The sequence below is a fragment of the Sorex araneus genome, chromosome 4 (genome assembly GCF_027595985.1).
Source record: "Sorex araneus isolate mSorAra2 chromosome 4, mSorAra2.pri, whole genome shotgun sequence".
Classification (NCBI taxonomy): domain Eukaryota; kingdom Metazoa; phylum Chordata; class Mammalia; order Eulipotyphla; family Soricidae; genus Sorex; species Sorex araneus.
Window position 1 is genome coordinate 205,885,905 of NC_073305.1, and position 21,591 is coordinate 205,907,495.

Here is a 21,591-nt window from a genome sequence, read left to right on the forward strand (position 1 = left end):
CAGCACCCCTCAGGGCGGTGCCCCCAGGAAGCCCAGCCCACCTGGACAGCAAAAAGGACTCCTGCTGACATTCCCACAGAGCTAGGCCTCCAGCCCTGAGAGGAAGGGGAGCCGGACCCAGCTGCCTCGTGGACAGTTTACAGCCCGACATCATGGCTGGTTCCGTCTCTGCGCCCTGGGGACCACATGCGATGCCAGGAATCGAACCAGGGTCCACCTAAGCCACGTGCAACGCCAGTGCCTTTGCCCTGTACCACCTCTCCGACCGGGAGTCGGATTCTTCTACCCGACAGCAAGGTTTGTTTCATACTGGGTTTGTCTAGAGTGGCTTCATTCCCTGGAGGTCTGAATGTCTCTATTTCCTTTCATTTGAGGGCCACACCCTGGGGCACTCTGAGGGCTTCTCTGGGCTTTGCGGGTCACTCCTAACGGTTACGGAGAACTATGTGCTGCTAGGGATCGAACAGGGGTCTCCTGCATGCAAAGCAGCCCGAAATCTGCCTCTCTTGAAGGCCAGCTGACGGTACCATCATCTGGCGCAGGGTTCCGGAACACACTGAACGTGTGCTCTGCCCTATACCTGGAACCAGTGACCCTCCAGTCCCCGCATAAGCAAGGCCAAGTACAGCCGAGAAAGCCATGGGGATGAATGTGTGGACTCAGACCTAGGCAGTGTGGGCAGGGTCCAGGCCAGCACAATCAAGTATATACTTACCACAAAGGGGGTCACACACAATTTTTGGTTTCTCGGGACACAGAAATGTTATTATACTATGCTAGAGTCTCATCTATACAGCATTTTTTCTAAAAAATAATGCACATGCTTAAAAACCAACTCAGGGCCAGGCACTTGCCTTGCATGTGGCCAACCTGGGTTCAATCCCCGGCACCCCATACGGTCCCTTGAGAACAAAGCCAAGAGTAAGCCCTGAGTACCACAGGGTGCTCACAAAATGACAACTACAAAAGTTCAGTGCTGAAAAATGATATAATGTGAACCTCAAGTGAGCCATCTTTAAACTGGTGGAGGTTTCAGTGAATCAACATTGTTTCTATTGGAAGAAATTTAGAGAGATGTGAATGGGCATGAGAAAGCAGTGGCGGGTGGGATAGAGGGGGAGAGAAAGAGAGGGAGAGGGAGAGGGAGAAGGAGGGAGAGGGAGAGAGAGAAAGGGAGGGGGAGGGAGGGAGGTGATCAAGAAAGAACACAGGCTTGGGGTGGGGGCGGAGGGAAGCAGAGGAGAGAAAGAATGAAATATGAGAAATATGTGCTCAGGCTTGGGAAAGAAAGCAAGCCTAATATTTACTTTTGAGATTTTATTTTTTTTTTGGCTGTACCCAGTGGTGCTCAGGGCTTATACCTGGCTCTGTGCCCAGAGATCACTCCTGGCAGGCTCGGGGGACCAAAAGTGGTTCCAGGAATCAAACCTGGTAGACCACATGCAGGGCAAATGCGCCTTACCCGCTCCAGCCCCAAAGTCAAGGTTATTGGTGGGGGGACGCAACATCTGGAGGCCAGAGAGCCCTTGGGGCTGAGGGTGTGAGGGTGGGTCGTCACGGGTCACAGTATGGCAATGTCTACAGAGCAGAGCTGGGAGCTGGCCGAGGCACTTGGCAGGATGATCCCAACCCCCTGCCCCCAACACAAAAACAAGCCCTCCCTCCCCCCACCGCAAAACAGCAACACTGTGCTGGAGGGGCAGCTCCGCTGTGTCCCCAGGAAGGAGCCCTGAGCTGGAGAGGCCACGTGGGCAGGGTAGGACAAAACCAGGTGCGTCTTATAAAATGCCGCCCGCCCGCCCGCCCGCATGGACGTCTGATGGCCGGAAAAAGCAAAATGGCAGCAGAACGGCCAAGAATCTGGAAGCTGCAGTTACGCAACTCGTTACAGACATTTCACACGGGGGAAGCGAAGAGCAGAGCCGGCCCACGCCCCACGCGAGTCAGAGGCAGGTCCATCACTCGCGAGAGGTCGGCCTCTCTCTCTCCTGAGCACCCTGGCCTGCCGGGCCTGGCTCCCAAAGGCGACGGGAAAGGCCCAGTCAGGGAACGGGGAAGGGCAGCTGGGAGGGCCCGGAAGCAGTCAGCATCCTCTCCCCTGCCAGGCCCCTTTGTTCTGCTGCCCAACTTGGTATGTCACATGGGGGGCAGAGAGACTGTCCGGCGGTAGGGCACTTGCTTTGCCCAACTTCTGGTCTCCCTTGTCTTTTTTTTTTGGCTTTTTGGGTCACACCCAGCAATGCTAAGGGGTCACTCCTGGCTCTGCACTCAGGAATCACCCCCCCCCCACCGGGGCTGGAGTGATAGCACAGCAGGTAGGGCGTTTGCCTTGCACTCGGCCGACCCGGGTTCAAATCCCAGCATCCCATATGCTCCCCTGAGCACCACCAGTGGTAATTCCTGAGTGCATGAGCCAGAAATGACCCCTGTGCATTGCCAGGTGTGACCCAAAAAAAAAGAGAAAAAAAAAAAAAAAGGAATCACCCCTGGAGGTGTTCAGGGGACCATATGGGATGCTGGGAATCGAACCCGGGTCGGCCACGTGCAAGGCAAACGCCCTCCCCGCTGTGCTATCACTCCAGCCCCCTCCCCTGTCTTTAAATGCAGAGCCCTGTGTCCCCTTCCCGACTGGGTCCCCCAGCTCAAGCCTCTCCACGTGCCCCAGGCACCCCAGACCCAGATCCCCCGCACGGCGCCCCTCGTCTGCTGGCCGTCTGCCACACTGTCCGGGAATGCTCAGGACATCTCCTGCCCGGACCTGGGGCCTCGAAAGCACGCAAGGCGGCCAGCACTGGCACCGGCTCACCAGCAAAGGCCTCAGAACCTGCACAGCGGGCAGAGGTGCAGAGTCGGGGAGAGCAAGTGGGAAGCTGAGGGTGCAGCTGTCACCCCACAGGGACCTGCATGTCCCTTGTCACCCACACCGGGTACAGCAGTGTTGAGTAAACACAGACTAGGACTCACATGTGAAATGAATTTTGTCAGTAACAACCAGTATGAGAGTTAGAACGTGTGTGTGTGTGTGTGTGTGTGTGTGTGTGTGAGTGTGTGTGTGTATGTGAGAGAGAGTTCAGAGGCAGAGAATGTCCATCTGTGTTATGCAATGAGTAAAAACTGTAATTTTTTTTTAAACTGTAATTCTTAAAGGGCCAGGAGAAAGCCCTGAGTACTGCCAGGTGTGGCCCAAAAACAAAACAAAAAATGAATTTTGTTTCAGCTTCAGGACATACCCGGCTGTGCTTAGGGTGTGGTACTTGGCGGCTGCCCCAGCAGTGCTCAGGGGCCAAGGCAGTGCCAGGGAGAGAACCTGGGTCTCCCGCATTCCAGTCTGCTCTGTGATCTTCTGGGACCCCAAAGCTCTAATTCTTGTTTCAATTCTATGATGTTTACACATGCACATGAAATAACATCCTAGGGGCTGGAGAGAGAGTACAGCCAGTAGGGCGCCTGCCTTGCACACAGCCGACCTAGGTTTGATTCCCAGCCCCTCATCCAGCTCCCTGAGCACCACCAGGAGAGATCCTGGGTGCAGTCAGCAGGAAGCGCTGAGCACAGCTGGCTGTGGCTCAAAAGCCAAAAGAAAAAGAAAGGAAAAAAAACAACAAAGAAATAAAGAACCACGCTAGCTAGCAGGGTATTAGAACTATGGCTCGGGAATGAAATTTGGGCTCTTCCCTGACTTGTTTTGTGCCTTTTGGTAATGACATAACCCCTAAGCAGCTTAGTTCCCTCATCAGTGCAATCTGGACTGCTCTGAGTATTACTTTGGGGTTGGAGAGTGGGGTCTGGGTTACAGCCAGCAGTGCTTGAAGGTTACTCTCGATTCAGTGCTCAGGGAACCATGTGGTAGCCACGCGGAGCTGTGGCGTCAGCACCCTGCGAGGCCAGCATCTCATCCCTGCACACCGCTCTGGCCTCTGCCACATCAGATGAAGTAAATCTGTCAAGCGTTTCTTGTTGTTTTGCTTTTTAGGTCCCACCAGGGGTGCTCAGGGTTCACTCCTGGCTCTACACTCGGGGATCACTCCTGGAGGGCGCAAGGGGCCACATGGGGTGCCAGGATGCAACCCAGGCCGGCCGCGTGCAAGACACGTGCCCTATCCACTGTACTCTCTCTTCTGGACTAGGACCTGGCACAGGGCAAGGCATCGAGGTGCCGCCACTACTGCTGCTGCTGTAGTGTTTAGGCTCCTGCAGAGAGAATGTCCCCTCCCATGGTTAGACGAGCGTGTAAAAGGCACGCTGTTTCAGCCCTTTGCACGGCAACTCGGCAGGTGGCTGTTATTTCTATGTCAATGGCTGAGCCGAATGTCAAGGGAAATAACGGCAGCACTGGGGCATGCCCCGTGCCTCGCTGGTTTCTGGAAATGGTAGGGCTGGGGTTGGAGACAGAAAGGGCCCCGGGGGAGGAGGGCCACAGAGGGGGCGGGAGGGAACACTGGGTCCCGGGCGGTCAGGGGCTCGGGCTGCCCAGGCCCGGGAGCGAGCGAGGGGGCAGGGAATGCGCGTTACTCACTTGCACTCCGCCTCGGCGTCGGCCTTGGCGGTTGTGTAGAGGCCACGCAGCTTCGTCCGGTAATAGGGGGAAACTGAAAGACAGAGACTGGCATGGGCGCGGGCCGGGGGCAGCGCAGGAGGCCCTGCACGGAGGTCTGGTCCTCGGCGGGGCAGAGGCGCTTCCAAGGCTGGTGTCCTGCTCGGGGAGGTCCCAGTCTCCGAGGGCACAAACACCAACACTGCATGCAGCAAGGAGACTCTCCCAGCCTGGCCGCGGCAGGACCCGGGCAGAGAGAGATTCATCAGGGCAGGGGAGTGCCGGGTTAGAGAACACCAGCCCGGAACTGGCCCTGGGGGCCTTCCAGCTGGCGCAGGAGCACTTCGCAGACGCGGTCTGGAGAGAGCCCAGCCACGGGGCGCCCGTGTGCTCTCGAGGGCTCTCCCCCTCGGGCAGCCGGCTGCCCGGCCCCTCACCTCTGCTCTGCAGCAGACGAAACTGTAGCTCGAGCCTGAGAAGCGGTTCCATCGGGTTCCGCGAATCCATGCAAAGCTCTTTTTCTACTTGGTTGGTTTTTGGTTTGGGGCCATACCTGGCAATGATCAGGGTTTACTCCTGGCTCTGTACTCGAACTACTCCTGGGAATGCTCCGGGGACCGTATGAAAGGGCGGGGATGGAATCGCCACGCACAAGGCAAACACCTACCCACCGTACTCTCGCTGCACCCCCCTCCTTTGTGCAAAGTTTCTTTCAACAACAATCGGAGCCCCCACCCCATCCGACTCTGCCCTCTCTGGCACAGCTACTCTCTCTCTCTCTCTTTTTTTTTTTTGCTTTTTGGATCACATCACACCTGGCAATGCATAGGGGTTACTCCTGGCTCTGCACTCAGGAATTACCCCTGGCGGTGCTCAGCGGACCATATGGGATGCTGGGAATCGAACCCGGGTCGGCCGCGTGCAAGGCAAACGCCCTGCCCGCTGTGCTTTGCTCCAGCCCCACAGCCACTCACTCTTATTCTCGGTCTGCATCCGCTCATGGGTCTTCTGGATGTTCACCAAGTTATGTTCGCTCCGAGAACGTTCTTCCTGCAGGGATGAGATCAGGAGGACAGGAGTGAGGCGCTGTGTCCTGCAGAGGGGCTCTGCCTCCTCAGGGGATGCTCCTGGCTCTGTGCTCAGAAATTACTCCTGGCGATGCTCAGGGGACCTTATGGGGTGCAGGGAATTGAACCCAGATCGGCCGTGTACAAGGCAAATGCCCTCCCCGCTGCACTATTGCTCTGGCCCCAGTCTGTGCTTCTAAACGAATGAGCATGAAGCAGGACTGCTGCGTGCAATCTGGACCCTAAGGTCCTTTCAAATGTAGGGGAGTCTGAGTAAGACTCAATCACAAATGGAGAAGTGAATAAATGGGTCATACAGCGTGGAACGGGGACAGAGAGATATTACAGCAGGTAGGGCTGACCTGGGTTCAATTTGCATGCAGCTGACCTGGGTTCAATCCCCGGCATCACGTCTGAGCCCCGCCAACAGTGATGCCTGAGCACAGAGCCAGGAGTAAGGCCTGAGCACCGCCGGGAGTGGCTCAAAAAACAAACACATGCCACCGAATGCCCTGACCCAGCACCAGGCTGTCTTCACCAGGGCACCTTGGAGGGGGGCGGGTTGAGTTTCCCTCCCTGCCCCAAGCAAAACCCCAGTAGCAGAAAACTTCCAGAACCCAACCACCGCCATGCCCAAGGCCACTCTCCACATGCTCAGACAAGCCTCACCCAAAATGAGATGAACCTCACCAGAGAGTGGGCTGGCAGGAAAACCCAGATATGTGGGAACCCAGCACTGAGATCTCTAAGCCCATTTGGATCGGGACTGGGCCTCCTCCCCCCAGATCTCCAGTTTTCCAGAAGCTTGGCAGTCACACCCACAAACTGCCCCTGGCGCCATGTAATCTCATCAACGGCTAAGGTCCAGAGACTATAAACTAAAGCTCTAGGAAGAGAATGACAGAATTTCCTGGACATTATATTCTACCCATCACAAGCAATACAAAACAAATCACCTAGCATTGCCTTATCAGCAGGTTTGAGTGGTGGTGAGACTGATGTCGAAATATCGAATGTAACCAAAGTAGAGAGAGAGTATGGGGGAAATTGTCTGCCACACAGGCAGGGGAAAGGTTGGAACGAGGAGGGGGGAAATATTGGGGATTTTGGTGGTGGAAAGTGTGTACTGGTGAAGGGATGGGTGTTTGATGATTACATGACTGAAGCTCAAACGTGAAAGCTTTATAGCTGTATCTCACGGTTAATAAAAAAAAAGGGGGGGGGGAAATAACAATAATAAATTTAACATTCAGAATAGAATGAAAAAAAAAGTAATGTGGAGTTCATGTCCAATTCAATCAGCTTAATCAGTGGCTGAATAAATAGCAGTACTCCAAACTAAAAAAAACCAAAACAACCCACAATCTTGTAATGGCAACTTGGGAGGCCCTGAGCAAGAGACTATTCCTGGCTTTTAACCCAGCTAGGCGAGATGCCTGAAGGTTTGCCAAGACCACCTCTGCTTTTGGACTCTGGGCACCCAACGGAAGTCTGCAACCCCAGAGGCGTCTCTGTATGGGCTGGGGATGAACTGGACCCTCATCGGTGCACTGAACTCGGGTCATGTGACAGTCTCCTTGGTCACCTGTCTTCTTAAATTTTATTAATAAACTATTTTCAGACATCTACCACAAAACTGAGCCGACAGCAGAGCACTGCTACCACTCTGCTCACCTGCGCACGGTTATGGCGTTCGGCAGACAGTGGATGAAACTGGACCGTGGGCATCACTCCAGCTCCTCACGGCTTACCTGAGGGCACACGGGGTTCTACTGGCCCCTGTGCAGGGGTGACGCTGGCCTGCTTCTAAGCCCCAGAAGCCTGGGTTCTCTTGGCTCCCCTTTTCCCTTGGACCTCTTTCTACTTGGGGTAGGGCTGGTTCCTAAGCAGTGACACTGGGCTAACTGGGCCCTGTGGTTCCACGGACGGCGCAAGGATGCTGAGCTACTCGTGGCCTGTGGTGCTGGGGTCCGCCAACGCTGCACCCAGCAGTGTTTTAGGGTCCATGCTGTGCTAGGGGCTGAACTCGGGTGTGGCCACTGAGCTATCTCCCAGTCCCTTATTTCAGCAGCTTATTCCATATCCTCACTGATGGGCTGGTTTTGTTTTAGGTGGGGAGGAGGGGACACATACCCAGCACGGCTCAGGGCTTACTCCCGGCAGGGCTCAGAGGACCACAGGGGGTGCCAGGAATAGAACCTAGGATGGTCATACGTAAGGCAAGTGCCCTGCCCTCTGTGCTATCTCTGACCCTTCAATGATTATCTTTTTTTTTTTTTTTTTTTTGCTTTTTGGGTCACACCCGGTGATGCTCAGGGGTCACTCCTGGCTCTGCACTAAGGAGTTATTCCTGGCAGTGCTTGGGGGACCATATGAGATGCCAGGGATTGAACACAGGTTGACCGCATGCAAGGCAAACGCCCTATCCGCTTTGCTATCGCTATAGCCCCAATGATGTCTTCTTAAATGTACTTAAATGTAATTCTGAATGTACATGGGCTGGAGATAGCACAGTGCTTGGGGCTACTCCTAGATCGGTGCTCGGGGGAACACGCAGTGACCTGGACTGACATCCAAAGCATGTACTCCGGCTTTCTGAGCTGTCTTCCCAGGCTACAAGCAAATATTTCATAAATTAAATGCAGGATTTACATTCATCCAGCGCCCTTTCAATTTTACTGGTTTCAGTCCAACATTCTATCTGGCTGAGAATCTTTTCCATCTGTGTTGAAAATTTTTGAAATATCTGAAGAGAGCCTAAGGCAAAAAAGAAACTCAAGCAATAAGGCCACACACCAAGACTGACCACAGGGGGCCTCCTGCCTGCCCGTGGCCAGCACCCCCGGGGATGGCCTTGCTCGTTTAACATCACTTGGCAGCTGTTTCTCCCTCTCTGCCCAGGTCACACCGCTGCCAGGCTGATGCCCTTGTGGCACCGGGCCCCGTGCTTCTTCCATAGTTACTCTCCATATTGTCTGTCCTGGGGTTTGAGAAACGCGCACTGTTCTAATGTGACCGGGGCTCCCGCTACGCATTCCTCACCCCTCTCAAGCCCCTGGCACCCACCCATCTTTTATTCTCCCCCCAGTGTTGCCTTTTCAAGAATGTCATACAGTGGGGCTGGAGCAACAGTATAGTGGGTAGGGCAGGTTCCATCCCCAGCACCCCACAGGGTCCCCCCAGCCTGCTGCGAGTGAGCCCTGAGTGCCGAGCCAGGAGTAAGTCCTGAGTATCACGGTTCTGACCCCCGAATCCGGTCCCCAAAAGAATGACAGAGTAGGCCCATGAGTCTCTGTCCAGACACAGTATGGCAGTGGCAGCGGTGGCACGCCTGAGATGCAGACCCTTGTTTTGTGACTGGACATGAACGGGGGCGGGGGACCACAGCTGGCGCCAGGGACGGAACGGGAGTGCCAGGCAGGAGCTAAACCCGTCCGCTCTCTCCAGCCCCCACAGGACATCCTTTAGGTGTCCGTGGCGGCACTGCAGGACAAACGAACCCACTTTACATGAGAAGCAGCATTTGGGGGCGGGGTGTGTGTGTTATTAATTAGAACAGACCAAAGAGAACGATCCTGCAGGAGGAAAGCAAGGAACGGGAGTCAACCTGGAGTCACGGAGGGCGCCGGAGCGAAGCGGGCCAGACCGCTTGACAATTTTAACGCAGAGGGAGGCTGGCGAGGCCCAGGGGAACAAACGGACAAAGGGAGGCTGGCGAGGCCCAGGGGAACAAACGGACAAAGGGAGGCTGGCGAGGCCCAGGGGAACGAACGGACAAACACTGCTCTGTCCACGCTGGAGAGCCCCGAGGGACACGCTCCTGGGCAGCTCGTGGCCTCCCGAAGCTACGGAAGGTCTCGAGGAACCTGTCGTGCACGACGCTGTCCCACACGCCCCTGGGCCCGAGAGCGGACCACAAGCAGGACTCTCCGGAGGCCCAGCGGGCGGGCGGGACTGGCCCAGAGACTGCTGCCTCTCTCCACGGGGCCTGCGGACAACAGCGCGCGCAAGTAACCAGTCGTCGGGACGAGCACAAAGTGGGGGACCGGCTCTGTCCCCAGCTGACTGGGAGCCCAGAAATAGCTGACTCATAACCAAGTGGAATAAAGCCTGTCCAGGACAATATTTGGTAAGTGGGCAGGGCCAAGTCCTATCTTGCCAAATATTATGAATGTTGAGAAAGGACAAATAGTTCTGTAATTCTGTGATTCCTACTATTCTGTTCTCGACCGCATGACCTGACTTCAACTGGGTGGAACAGCCGCACTGTTGGTCAACAATATTATGTGATTCGAGACAACAATAGCATGCGTGACAAAATGTCTTGGGAAACTGAGGAAAACTGCCCCTCAGGGCCATACCGATGGAAAATGATCTAAGAACTCGATCTTGCTAACTGGGTATTAAGGCCCAGACAGCGAAGGATGAAGGGAGGCGACAGTGTCTGAAAGCACAGCAGACAGGAGAAGGCCCGTCGGGGTTCTGGAGAGGATGATGCGTTTAAGTTGAGGCCTGGACCACGTGTGGTACATCTCCCTGCAGTGTCTGTTATGTGCAAGTCGACTAAAGGTGGGCGCTCCAGTATGGTGCTTCTGCTCTGTGAGAAACCGCCCAACAGTGGCCTGGCCCGTGCAGGGAAAAGCTCTCAGCAAGTGAGAGCATGAAGAGAGGGTGCTTGCCTTGCACGTGGCTGAAGTGGGTTCAACCCCCAGCACGGTATGCGGTTCCCCGAGCACTGCCAGGATCCCTGAGTGCAGTCAGGGGTAAACTCTGAGCACTGCTGGGTGTGGCCTAAAACGGGATGGAGGTGGGGACAGGGGAATTAAAAAAAAAAAAAAAAGATTCTCAGGGCTGGAGCAATAGCACAGCGGGTAGGGCGTTTGCCTTGCACGCAGCTGACCCGGATTCAATTCCCAGCATCCCATATGGTCCCCTGAGCACCGCCAGGAGTAATTCCTGAGTGCAGAGCCAGGAGTAACCCCTGTGCATCGCAAAAAGAAAAAAAAAAAAAGATTCTCAGCCTGGGCTGGAGATAGTACAGCAGGTAGGAATGATTCCTGAGTCAGAGTTACAACCTGAGCACTGTTGGGTGTGCTGTCCCTTCCCCCTAAAAAAAAAAAAAAAAAAGGATTCTCAGCAGGCCTGGGTTCAAGCTCTGCATCTTTCCCCAAATGTTCTGGCTCTTGGCCAGCTTCTTGGTGGTAACCTGCAAACACAGAGAATCATGCCTGCTGAATGTCTGTCTGTTTACTGGGCACGGCCGACGACGCTGTGTACTTCCAGTGGGTCTGGAATGTGAATGAGCTCTCATTAGAGCTGTTACGAAACAAACAGAAAAACATGAAAATCCGGCGGCAGCAGCAGTGCTAGGAGCCAACCGCCTCCTCCTCCTCCACCCCCCACCCTGCCTCCACTCCATCTCCCCATCCCGGTCAGCGGCACACGCAGGCTTCCCGAGGAGCGGAAGGCAAGTGGCTTTTTACCTGAGTTTGTTTGATGAGCTGATGCAGCTCCGTGAGAAGCTCTGCGATCCGGGAATCAGCAGACACAAGGGCCATGGTGGCTGCGGGTGCCTGGGGCGGGGCGGGGCGGAGGAGAATCCCGTTAGTGGCGCTGGGGGATGAGGGGTCACAGGCGGGTCAGCCGGGAAGACATGCTGAAGTCAGGGTCTCGGGGAGAGCGCCCCCCTCTGGGCTCAATGCCTGGGAGGGCCCTGCATGGCTCTCTGAGCACCCCCTGTGCTCGCCAGGAGGAACCCCCAGGAACCACCAGGGGGACCCCCAAACCAACAGCAACCCCAAAAAGGGAAGTTGGAGTCTTAACCCCTGGCACCTGTGAAATTAGTTTTTTTGGGGGGAAATGGATCTTGGTAGCTGTGATCCAGGCGGGGCCCCAAATACAGCGGGAAGGTCTCCGTAACGGACAGACAGGGGTACTGTCCGAGGTGCCGAGGACACAGGCCATCTGCGTACCTAAGGAGGAACCAACCACTGGCTGACGGGATTCGAGCCCCCCAAACTAAGAGGACACATTTGACTGGCTAATGTTACTCGGAGCCCCCCAAACTGAGAGGACACATTCTACTGGCTAACGTCACCCACTTTGTGGCAATTTATTACAGCAGACCTAGGAGATAAACACAGGGTGAAGTTGAATCTGCTACCTTTGTATTCAGCAGGTTCAATATTCTTTTTGACTCAGCAGATTCAATATTCTGACAAAAGACTCAAGCATTCTAGTTTCAACATCTTCTATTCGTGAGGCACAAAGTTTCTTAGTATGGAGGAAAAAGAAATTAACCACTATCTTAGTTGAGGCAAGATGACTATATTCTGGTGTAAAAAAATTTTTTTGTTTTAGTTTGTTTTTAGACCACACCCAGCGGTGCTCAGGGCTTAGTCCTGGCTCTGCACTCAGGGATCCCTCCTGGGTGAACTTGGGGGAACCACGTGTGGTGCTAGGGATCAAACCCAGGTCGGCCACAGGCAAGGCCAACTTAACCCTAAGCTGTCTCTCCAGCCCCCAGGATTCTGGCAAAAGTCTGAAGATGCTCCATGAAGTGCCGCATCCTTCCAACCCTGTAGGAAGGTTCCTCAGCTCCGGGATGTGACCGAGCGGAAGAGCACGTGCCTCGCACGTGGAGGTCCTGGCTCTGATTCCCTGCACTCCAACCCCGGAAGAAACAACTTTTGTTTTGTTTTGGGGCTGCACTGAGCGATGCTCAGGGGTAACTCCTGGCTCTGCACTTAGGAATTACTCCTGGCAGTGCTTGGGGGAACCATATGGGATGCTGGGGATCTACCAAACCCAGGTTGGTCGCATGCAAAGCAAATGCCCACTCCACTGTACTATTGCTCCGGCCCCTGGATACACAAAATTTTTCTATCAGTTCATTAACTGATAAATATTGGGTTGTATCCACTTTGGTGCAAGTAAGAATAATGCTGTGATTGTGATCAGAGTGATAGTATAATGGGGAGGGTGCTTGCCTTGCATGCACCTGACCTGGGTCCAATTCCTGGTACCCCATGTGGTCACCCAAATATTCCCAGGAATGATCCCTGAGGGAGAGACAGGACTAAGCCCAGAGCACCACTGGGTGTGGCCTCATTATGGAGTAAAACTGATGTTGCAATGAATACTCTCAGGTTGTTTTTTTTTTTTTTTTGCTTTGGCTTTTTGGGTCACACCAGGCGACGCTCAGGGGTTACTCCTGGCTCTGCACTCAGCAATTACTCCTGGCGGTGCTTGGGGGACCATATGATACTGGGGATTGAACCTGGGCCAGCTGAATGCAAGGCAAACGGCCAACCTGCTGTACTGTCGCTCTGGCCCTCAGCCAACCCCAGTTTGATCTCAGGTTATCACACAGAGGCACTGAGCACCACACCAGGAGTTATCCCTGAGCATCACTGGGTGTGACCTCCAAAACAAAAACAACTGAACAAACAAAAAAGGCTGCTGTGTCAGCCAGACACAGGAAATGAGGTAGAGGGCTGGTTCTGTAGTACAGGGGGAGGGCATTTCCCTGCGTGTGGCTGACCCAGGTTCAATCCCCAGCACCCCCCAAGCCCACCAGGAGTGATCCCTAGAACAGAGCCAGGAGTAACCCCAGAGCATCCCTGGATGTGCCACCCAAAAAATGATAAAAATAGAAATGATGATGCAGGGTCTGGAGTGATAATGTAGCGGGTAGGGTGTTTGCCTTGCACTCGGCCAACCCAGGCCAACTCAGGTTCAATTCCCAGCATCCCGTATGGTCTCCTGAGCACCGCCAGGAGGAATTCCTGAGTGCAGAGCCAGGAGTAACCCCTGAGCATTGCTGGGTGTGACCCAAAATGCTAAAAAAAAAAAAAAAAAAAAAAAGATGCAGCAGCATTTAGAACAGAGATTGGAAGTAGCTAAACTTGACGATGACTGCATACGCTCACTGCTAAAATCGTGGGAAAGATACGTGGGAGTATCTGCTCGGTGAGGAGAAGGAAGAGAGCCCCACTCCCACTGCCCCACGAAAGTAAAGTGTAAGGCAGCGTAAGGCCCGCTCTTGGACTAACACCGAACACTCCTGGCTGGAACCACTTCACTTCTGAGGGTGAGGTGGGGGTGACGGGGCCCGCCCAGTGGCCTGGTGTTCCCAGATGCGACGGGTCAGAGCGACAGCACAGTGAACAGGGTGGTCGCCTGGCACACGGCTGACTGGGGTTCAATGCCCGGCATATCCTAGGGCCCCCTGAGCACCACCAGGAGTCATTTCTGATCACAGAGCCAGGAGTAACCCCTGAGCATTGCCCTGCCCCCTCCACATACACAAACACAAAGTTTAAGAGTTAAAATGAAAAGAATACAATCAGAAATGACAGAAATAGAGAGGACGGTAAGGTGACAGAGACAGTCAATAGGGGGCCGCGGCGACAGGATAGCCAGGAGGTGCTTGCCCTGCGTGTGGTCAGCAGAGCTTCTATCCCCAGCAACCCATATGGTCTCCTGAGCACCGCCAGGCGTTATCACTGGGTGGGTGACCCAGAACAAACAAAAGTCAGCAGAAGCTCTGAATAGAGTAACAGCAGGGGAGCAAAACATCACGGGGCTCCAAGATGAGGAGGAAACCGCTGGGAAACAGCGAAAGATGGAAAATAGTCTAAGGAGAAATGAAAAGTGTACCAGGAGGGGCTAGAGCGATAGCAGGGCTAGAGCGATAGCACAGCGGCAGGGCGTTTGCCTTGCATGCGGCTGACCTGGGTTTGATTCCTCCGCTCCTCTCAGAGAGCCCGGCAAGCTACCGAGAGTATTCCGCCCGCACAGCAGAGCCTGGCAAGCTCCCCGTGGTGTATTCGATATGCCAAAGACAGTAACAACACGTCTCACAATGGAGACGTTACTGGTGCCCGCTCGAGCAAATCGATGAGCAACGGGATGACAGTGACCAGGAGGGGCCGAGAGCCCAGCTCCCAGCCCTCCTCCAGCCCTTCCCTTCTGCCCGAACCCTGCCTGCCTGACAGCACCCCTGCTTGAGGGGTGACTGACAATCCCAAATGCCACAGAAAGGGCAAGACTGTTCCCAGGGGCCAGTGCGACAGTACAGCAAGTAAGGCATTTGCCTTGCACTCGGCAGACCTGGGTTCCATCCCCAGCACCCCACAGGGTTCCCTGAGCACCGCCAGGAATTGCTCCTGAGTTTCCTGAGTCATTCCTGAGTGCAGAGCCAGGAGTAACCCCTGAGTATTGCTGGGTGTGACCCAAAAAGCAAAATATAAATAAACAAACAAGAAGACTTCCCAGAATCTGAGAGTAAGAGATTTGGACCTCAAGGGAAACCTTTTCCGGGGGACAGGCAAGAGCATCAGGCTCCTGTGACTGTTTCCCTCTGGCAGGCAGGGAAGCGTGAGGGCTGACAGGAGCAGAGATGGGAGGGGCAGGATCCAGGCAGAGTCGAGCCAGTCTCCTGCCACCACCTGTTTCCACTCCTCCCCGGCCATGCCCACTCAGCTTTCCCAGCCCACCTGGCCCCGGGGAGGGCACATCCTGTGAGCTGCCACAAGCACTGGCCTCGCACTTACTTCCAGGTGCAGCTAAGGCTGGCCTTGCCGGGCTAGGCCTGAACCAGCCGAACATCTCCCGCCTGATTCCTGGAATCCACTGGGCCTCCTCCCACTTGCCTTTCTGAGCGCCTCATCAGCTGATGCGCATCCATCTCTTCTCCTCTTTCCTGACCAGACCCAAACTCCGCCTCTGCTTCCACCCATCGCCAACCACCAGGGAGAAGCGCTACAGACGGACCCGGAAGGGGCCGGGTACTATCTTTACGAGCACAGGGCCGTGGGTGGCTTCCGAAAACATTAAGCTGGAGCCCACCCCAGCCCCAATTTTTTTTTTCTTTTTTTAAATTATTTTTTAGCCCCCCCCCCTTTTTTTTTTTTTGCTTTTTGGGTCACACCCAGCGATGCACAAGGGTTACTCCTGGCTCATGCACTCAGGAATTACCCCTGGTGGTGCTCAGGGGACCATATGGGATGCTGGGATTCGAACTCGGGTTGGCCGCTTGCAAGGCAAATGCCCTCCCTGCTGTGCTATCGCTCCAGCCCCTTAGGCCCAATTTATTAATAAAAGTCAATGTGCCCGGGAAATATTCTCCAAGTGAGATTATGGTCACAGCGCTGGTGTCCAGGAGATCACAGAATGCCAAGGCCCAAGCCCAGCCCCCCGACGCCAAGCATGTGCTCCCAGGGCTGGGGAAGACAGGACAGCAGGTGAGGCACTTGCCGGGGTCAATCCCCTGCACCCCACAGGCTCCCATATGAGCCAACAAGGAGTGATCCCTGAGCACTGCCAGGTGTGGCCCCAAGCAAACAAGAAGCCAAAATGCTTGGTGTGTCCTCCAAGCTAGCCTTCTCCCTGGCGTGTCCGGGTGAGGATGAGGATTGACCCTCCTGCCTGCAGGCGCACGGAGCTCTCAGGCGCGCAGACGGCACCCAGGGCTCCAGGCCTCCGACGGCTCCCATCTCCCTGGCCGCCCTGCGCGGTACGTTCTCCTCCCTTCTCTGCTCTGCACCCCCGTCTTGTCTCCCCTACACCCAGCGGATGGTCCTCCCAGCCCGCTCCTCTCACCCTCCGAGCACTCGCCTCCGCTCAAGCCCCCACAATCCACAATCCGAGATTGCCAAATCACCCTGCCCGCCCCCAAATTCTAGCTGGGTTCCCCGGCCTCCCGCTGCCTCCCTGGCACAGGCTAAATAAATGGCACCTGTCATAGGCCAGCCAGCGCCAGGCTGAAAACCCTGAACTCACCAATTCCTCCTTCCTGCTCGCCTCCTACCCCACAGCGACCGACCAACCCCGGCAGTGGAAGGACTTCGCCCGACATTTCTCTTCAACCCAATCCCCTTCTCCATCACACCCGTTAGTTTGGGCTCTCGTTTCACTAGCACCCAGCCCTCTATTCCACTGAACGCACTATTCCTTTTTTTTTTTTTTTTTGCTTTTTGGGTCTCACCCGGCGATGCACAGGGGTTACTCCTGGCTTTGCACTCAGGAGTTACTTCTGGCGGTGCTCAGGGGACCATATGGGATGCTGGGGATCAAACCCAGGTCGGCCGCGTGCAAGGCAAACGCCCTACCCGCTGTGCTATCGCTCCAGCCCCGCACTGTTCCTCTTAAGGAAAAAACAAAAGCATTGAGAGCTGAGGTTGTACAGGGGTTAAGGCGCTGGCTTTGCATGGGGCCGACCCTAGATCCCCAGCACCACATACGGACCCCTAAGCAGTACCAGGAGTGAGCCCTGAGCACTGCAAGATATGCCCCCGCCAAAAAACTGAGCAGGTAACAGATGTACGGGAAGGGGGAGGGATCACCCAATAAAAGAAATGTAATGGTATCTCTCTCACCTCTCAAGGCAACACCGCTTTTTTTTGTTTTTGTTTTTGTTTTGGGGGGGTCACACCCAGCGATGCACAGGGGTCACTCCTGGCTCTGCACTCAGGCATTACTCCTGGTGATGCTCAGGAGACCGTATGGGATGCTGGAAATCGAACCCGGGTCGGCCGCGTGCAAGGCAAATGCCCTACCCGCTGTGCTATCGCTCCTTAGCACAGTGCTTAACAACACTGCTGCTTCTTACTGTGTCTCTAGAACTATCTCAGGTACACCTCCAGGAAAAGTGCGTCCTCATCAAAACGTTTGAAAAGAAACAGCTGAGGTGAAGATGGACACGCATCTTGCACACTCGTGCACAAAACTCAGGTGGAAAGTTCCAGCAAACCCAAAGTGAGAAAGCTGATCTGTGTGCTCTGGAGGGGAAGGAAGCCAGCTGCAAACCAAAGCTGCGGAGGGCCGGTGAGACACGGCCTCCGTTCCCACCGCTGCCCACTAGCCGCAGAGATGGAGTCAGCTCGGCTCTCCCATAGCGAGGGACTCGAAGCCAGTGGCACCGAGGCAGGGGTCAGGGGTCTGGAGCTGTATGACCCAGAAAAGAGCTTTCAGCCCCAAAAGCTTGGCGCTAGAGTCTCAGGGTCTGGCCCGTGGCCTTGCCCCTTCCCCAGGCCCCGGGAGCCTGGCGACTCCAGCGAGGCCTCAGCCCTCTCGGGACTCCGAGGCCGACCTCGGGGCTCTCCGCTCCCTGCCTCCTCGAGCGCTCCTCCTGCTCCTGACGAGGAGGACCACGCCGCAGGGGGGACCACCGTCCTGCCAGCCTTGACCCCACTGGTCCCAGTGTCACATGTGTCATTGGGATGGTGCATCTCCTGGTGTCTGGAGTCTTTCCCGGGAAGTGTGAAGACCCAGATGCCGCGTCTGTGACTTGGCACCTGCCTGCGACCGAGCAGCACCAACTGTGTGAACAAACGAACTCGGTTTTTCAGCCAGCTCTCTTTCGGTGGGCTCTGGCTGATTCCAGAGACTTCTCTCAGCAGTCACGGGAGTCTTTTTAAAAGACAGGCATTCGGAGCGAGAGTGACAGGACAGCAGGTCGGGGGCCTGCCTTGCACATGGCTGACCCGGGTTTGAGCCCTGGCACCCCATGCGGTCTGGAAAGTGCCAACAGTGATCCCTGAGCACAGAGCCAGGAGTAAGCCCTGTGCACAACTGGTGTGGTCCAGTAACAAACAAACCAAAGACATATGCTCACTTTAGAGTAAATATTCAGGTTTAATAAGAAGACAGGGGCTGGAGTGATAGCACAGTGGGTAGGGCGTTTGCCTTGCACGCAGCTGACCCGGGTTCGATTCCCAACATCCCATATGGTCTCCCGAGCACCGCCAGGAGTAATTCCTGAGTGCATGAGCCAGGAGTAACCCCGGTGCATCGCCGGGTGTGACCCCAAAAGCAAAAAATAAAAAACAACAACAAAAAAAGGAAGACAATGTCGGGGCTGGAGAAAGTGGGTAAAGTGCTTGCCTTGCATGTGGCTAATCTGGGCTCGATCCCCAACATCCCATAAGGTCCCCTGAACCCCACCACAGTGATCCCTGAGCACAGAGCCAGGAGTAAGCCCTGAGCACTGCTGGGTGTGGTCTTTCCATTTATGCTTCTCTTTCTGGTGAGTCACAATGCTGGCCACCCTCTCACGAGCTTATCAGGAATCCTGATGACTTTTACGGTTGGGTCTCTTGCCCATTTTTAAATCAGGGCTTGTTATATAACTGACTTCAAGATTTAGTTATATATACATAAACATTATATATGTGCACATATACATTTTATCTAAATATACAGTCTTGGGGCTGGAGCGATAGCACAGCAGGTAGGGCGTTTGCCTTGCACGCGGCCGACCCGGGTTAAAATCCCAGCATCCCATATGGTCCCCTGAGCACTGCCAGGAGTAATTCCTGAGTGTAGAACCAGGAGTAACCCCTGCGCATCGCCAGGTGTGACCCAAAAAAGCAAAATAATGATAATAATAATAATAAAATAAATAAATATACAGTCTTTCGTTACGTGCAAGTTGAGGTGGGGAAGACATTCCGGGGATGCATACGACCCCAAGCCCTGTCAGAAACTGATCCCTGAGCACAGAACCACGAGTAAATCCCAACATTGCTGGGTATGACCGAAAAAAGAGAAGGCTCTATATTCAGGGGCCAGAGATAGTACATGGCTGAAGGCCTTGAGTCCTGCCAACTCCGGGTTCGAATTCCAGGCACCCCATATATGGTCCCCCAGACAACCATGAAACATTCCTGAGCTCAGAACCAGGAATAGCCCCGAGTTCTGCCAGAAATGGCCCCAAAACAAAAACAAAGAATCTCTTTGATGGTGGGGGGGGGAAGAGGGGGGACTTAGTGGTTTGGGAATGAACAAAGTCACTCATCATCTCTGCCTGGCTCTAAAACAAGAAAAAAGACAAAGAATCCACATTCAGAACCAGAAAGAGCCATCAAAGGCTGGAGCACATGCCCCCTCAGTGCTGGCCCACCCAGACCTCCAGCCACCACACGGCCCCTGAGCACCAGCGGTGGCCCTGGTGGTGTCCGAGCCACACTAAGCTGGCCATGCGGGTCCCAGTACCACTGGGCCTCGGCAACATCTTCCTTGTCTGTTCTCTTCAGAATGGGGTTCCAAGAAAGCAAAATAAAAACAAAAAAATCCTCTTTACTTCCATTTCTCACATATATGAAACTAACTGAACTAACTTTTTAACAATCCTATCTGAAATTAGTGAGTGCCATCATTTACCCGTGCTTAAAGGGGTAGAAAAACAACAAAAAAATCAAAGCTGAGAAAAGATAACGATGGTTTGTCCTTAGTCCTTACTGTGCATCTGAACTGATGCTTATATTGGTGTTCTCACTTGAATATGCTTTTTTGGGGGGTGGGAGGCACACCCAGCGATGCTCAGAGGTTACTCCCAGGTCTGCACTCAGGAATTACACCTGGTGGTGCTCAGAGGAACATATGGGATGCCGGGGGACTGAACCCAGGTTGGCTGCATGCAAGGCAAATGCCCTACCTGCTGTGCCGTCGCTCGGGCTCCTCTTACATAAATCTTGGGGCCTGGGACACAGTGCATTGGGCTGGGCCCATGCTTTGCCTGAGGACAGCCCTGGTTCCATCGAGGCACTGCACAGTTCCCACAGCACCGACAGAAGCAACCTCCCAGGCCCTAAAGGAGTAACCGCAGGGTAATGCAGGAGGGCGTGGCCCCAAACCAAGCAAATGTTAGGGGCCGCATTTCTCAGCCAGGGTCATACAGCGACACCTGTGGCCGTTCAGGATATTGCAACAGGGCACAGGTGAAACTCAAATACCTAGCCTGGGTCCCTGCCCCCACCTTCCCTCCAGGAGACTAGGGGGCCAACCAATAGGACAGGGGCCCACAGGAAGGCAACAAAGTTGGAAGGGGGCCACGGTCAGGAAAAGGTTGAGAAACACTGTTATGCAATCCTGGAAGCACATCCTCTCTGCAGCAAACAACTTCAGAGAGATGAAGTCATGTTACCTGCACACTGAACTGGGGCCAGAGATAGTACATACAGCTGGTAGGATGCTTTACTTGCACCAGCTGCTGGCCCGAGTTCGATCCCTGGCACCCCAGATGGTCCCCCGAGCACCACCAGGAGAGATCCCTCATCACAGAGCCAGGGATAAGCCCTGAGCACACGCAAGTGCTAAACAAAACCACAACAATGAAAAAGTCCTTGAGCTGAAACTGCAAGACGGCAGACTCTAAGATCTACTTTCTGCCTTCCAGTTCCCAGCATGTTGATCACGGAGCCATCACTGAAGGCAAAGGGCTGAGGACATACACGCCACTGAACCGTTAGGTTAGTATGGTACCAACAGAGGGAAAACACCACCAGTGAGATAGATGGTGATGCACTGTGACCGCTGGCTGTGGATGAGGAGGCCAAAGCGATGATGCAGGGGCAAAGGGCTTTGCCTTGCCAACCTCAAGGTGCCCTGGTTCGATCCCGGACACAGTATGTAATAGCCTGAGAGCCAGGCGGCACTACACAGAAGAGCCAGAAGGAGCCCCCGAATACTGCTCAGGCAGTGGCCCCAAAGTGCCCCAAAATGAAAATAAACAATGGACACTCTGGCTTTCAAAGCACATTCCAGCATCTCAAATAGCCCTTTGCGACTGATCCTCTGCCACAATAACACTAAATTTCCAGGGTCCCTGTCCCAAATAAACACACTTTCATGCTCCGCTCAAGCTGTGACGCCCTCTGAAACGCCCTTTGATGCCTCACTCTCTTCTGCTCAGGTCCCAAATGGACTCAGCCTTCAAAGTCCCAATCAAAGGCAGAAACATTAGCACTGTCAACGCTACTTGGTAACCGTGTTTCCTCTCGGCCCAGGAGGAGAACATGTATCTAGCAGAGTCAGCTCCCCAGAGCCAGACAGAACTGGCCACAGGGTATGGCGCTTCCATTTCCGCCCTCGGCCTAGGAGACAGACTGTTCCCCGCCTCGTTTCTCATGTACTACCAGGAGCACTAGGAAGAGAGGGCTGCAATTCAATCATCTTCAGACTCCCAGTGATGAGGCATAAGGCTTG

General features: G+C 54.5%; 1 protein-coding gene across 2 annotated transcripts in view; it reads right to left on the reverse strand.

The window, feature by feature from the left end:
- SGF29 (SAGA complex associated factor 29) overlaps positions 1-21,591 on the reverse strand; it is a 33,388-nt gene that overhangs the window by 8,709 nt on the left and 3,088 nt on the right. The window contains exons 2-4 of one of the 2 annotated variants that reach the window (XM_055135629.1): positions 11,085-11,174; positions 5,509-5,584; positions 4,517-4,589 (exon numbers count right to left, since the gene is read on the reverse strand). In XM_055135629.1, the coding sequence (XP_054991604.1) occupies positions 4,517-4,589; positions 5,509-5,584; positions 11,085-11,159 (224 nt within the window). In that variant the 5' untranslated portion in view covers positions 11,160-11,174. The remainder of the gene's footprint in view (positions 1-4,516; positions 4,590-5,508; positions 5,585-11,084; positions 11,175-21,591) is intronic. The other variant, XM_055135631.1, reaches the window with a different exon arrangement.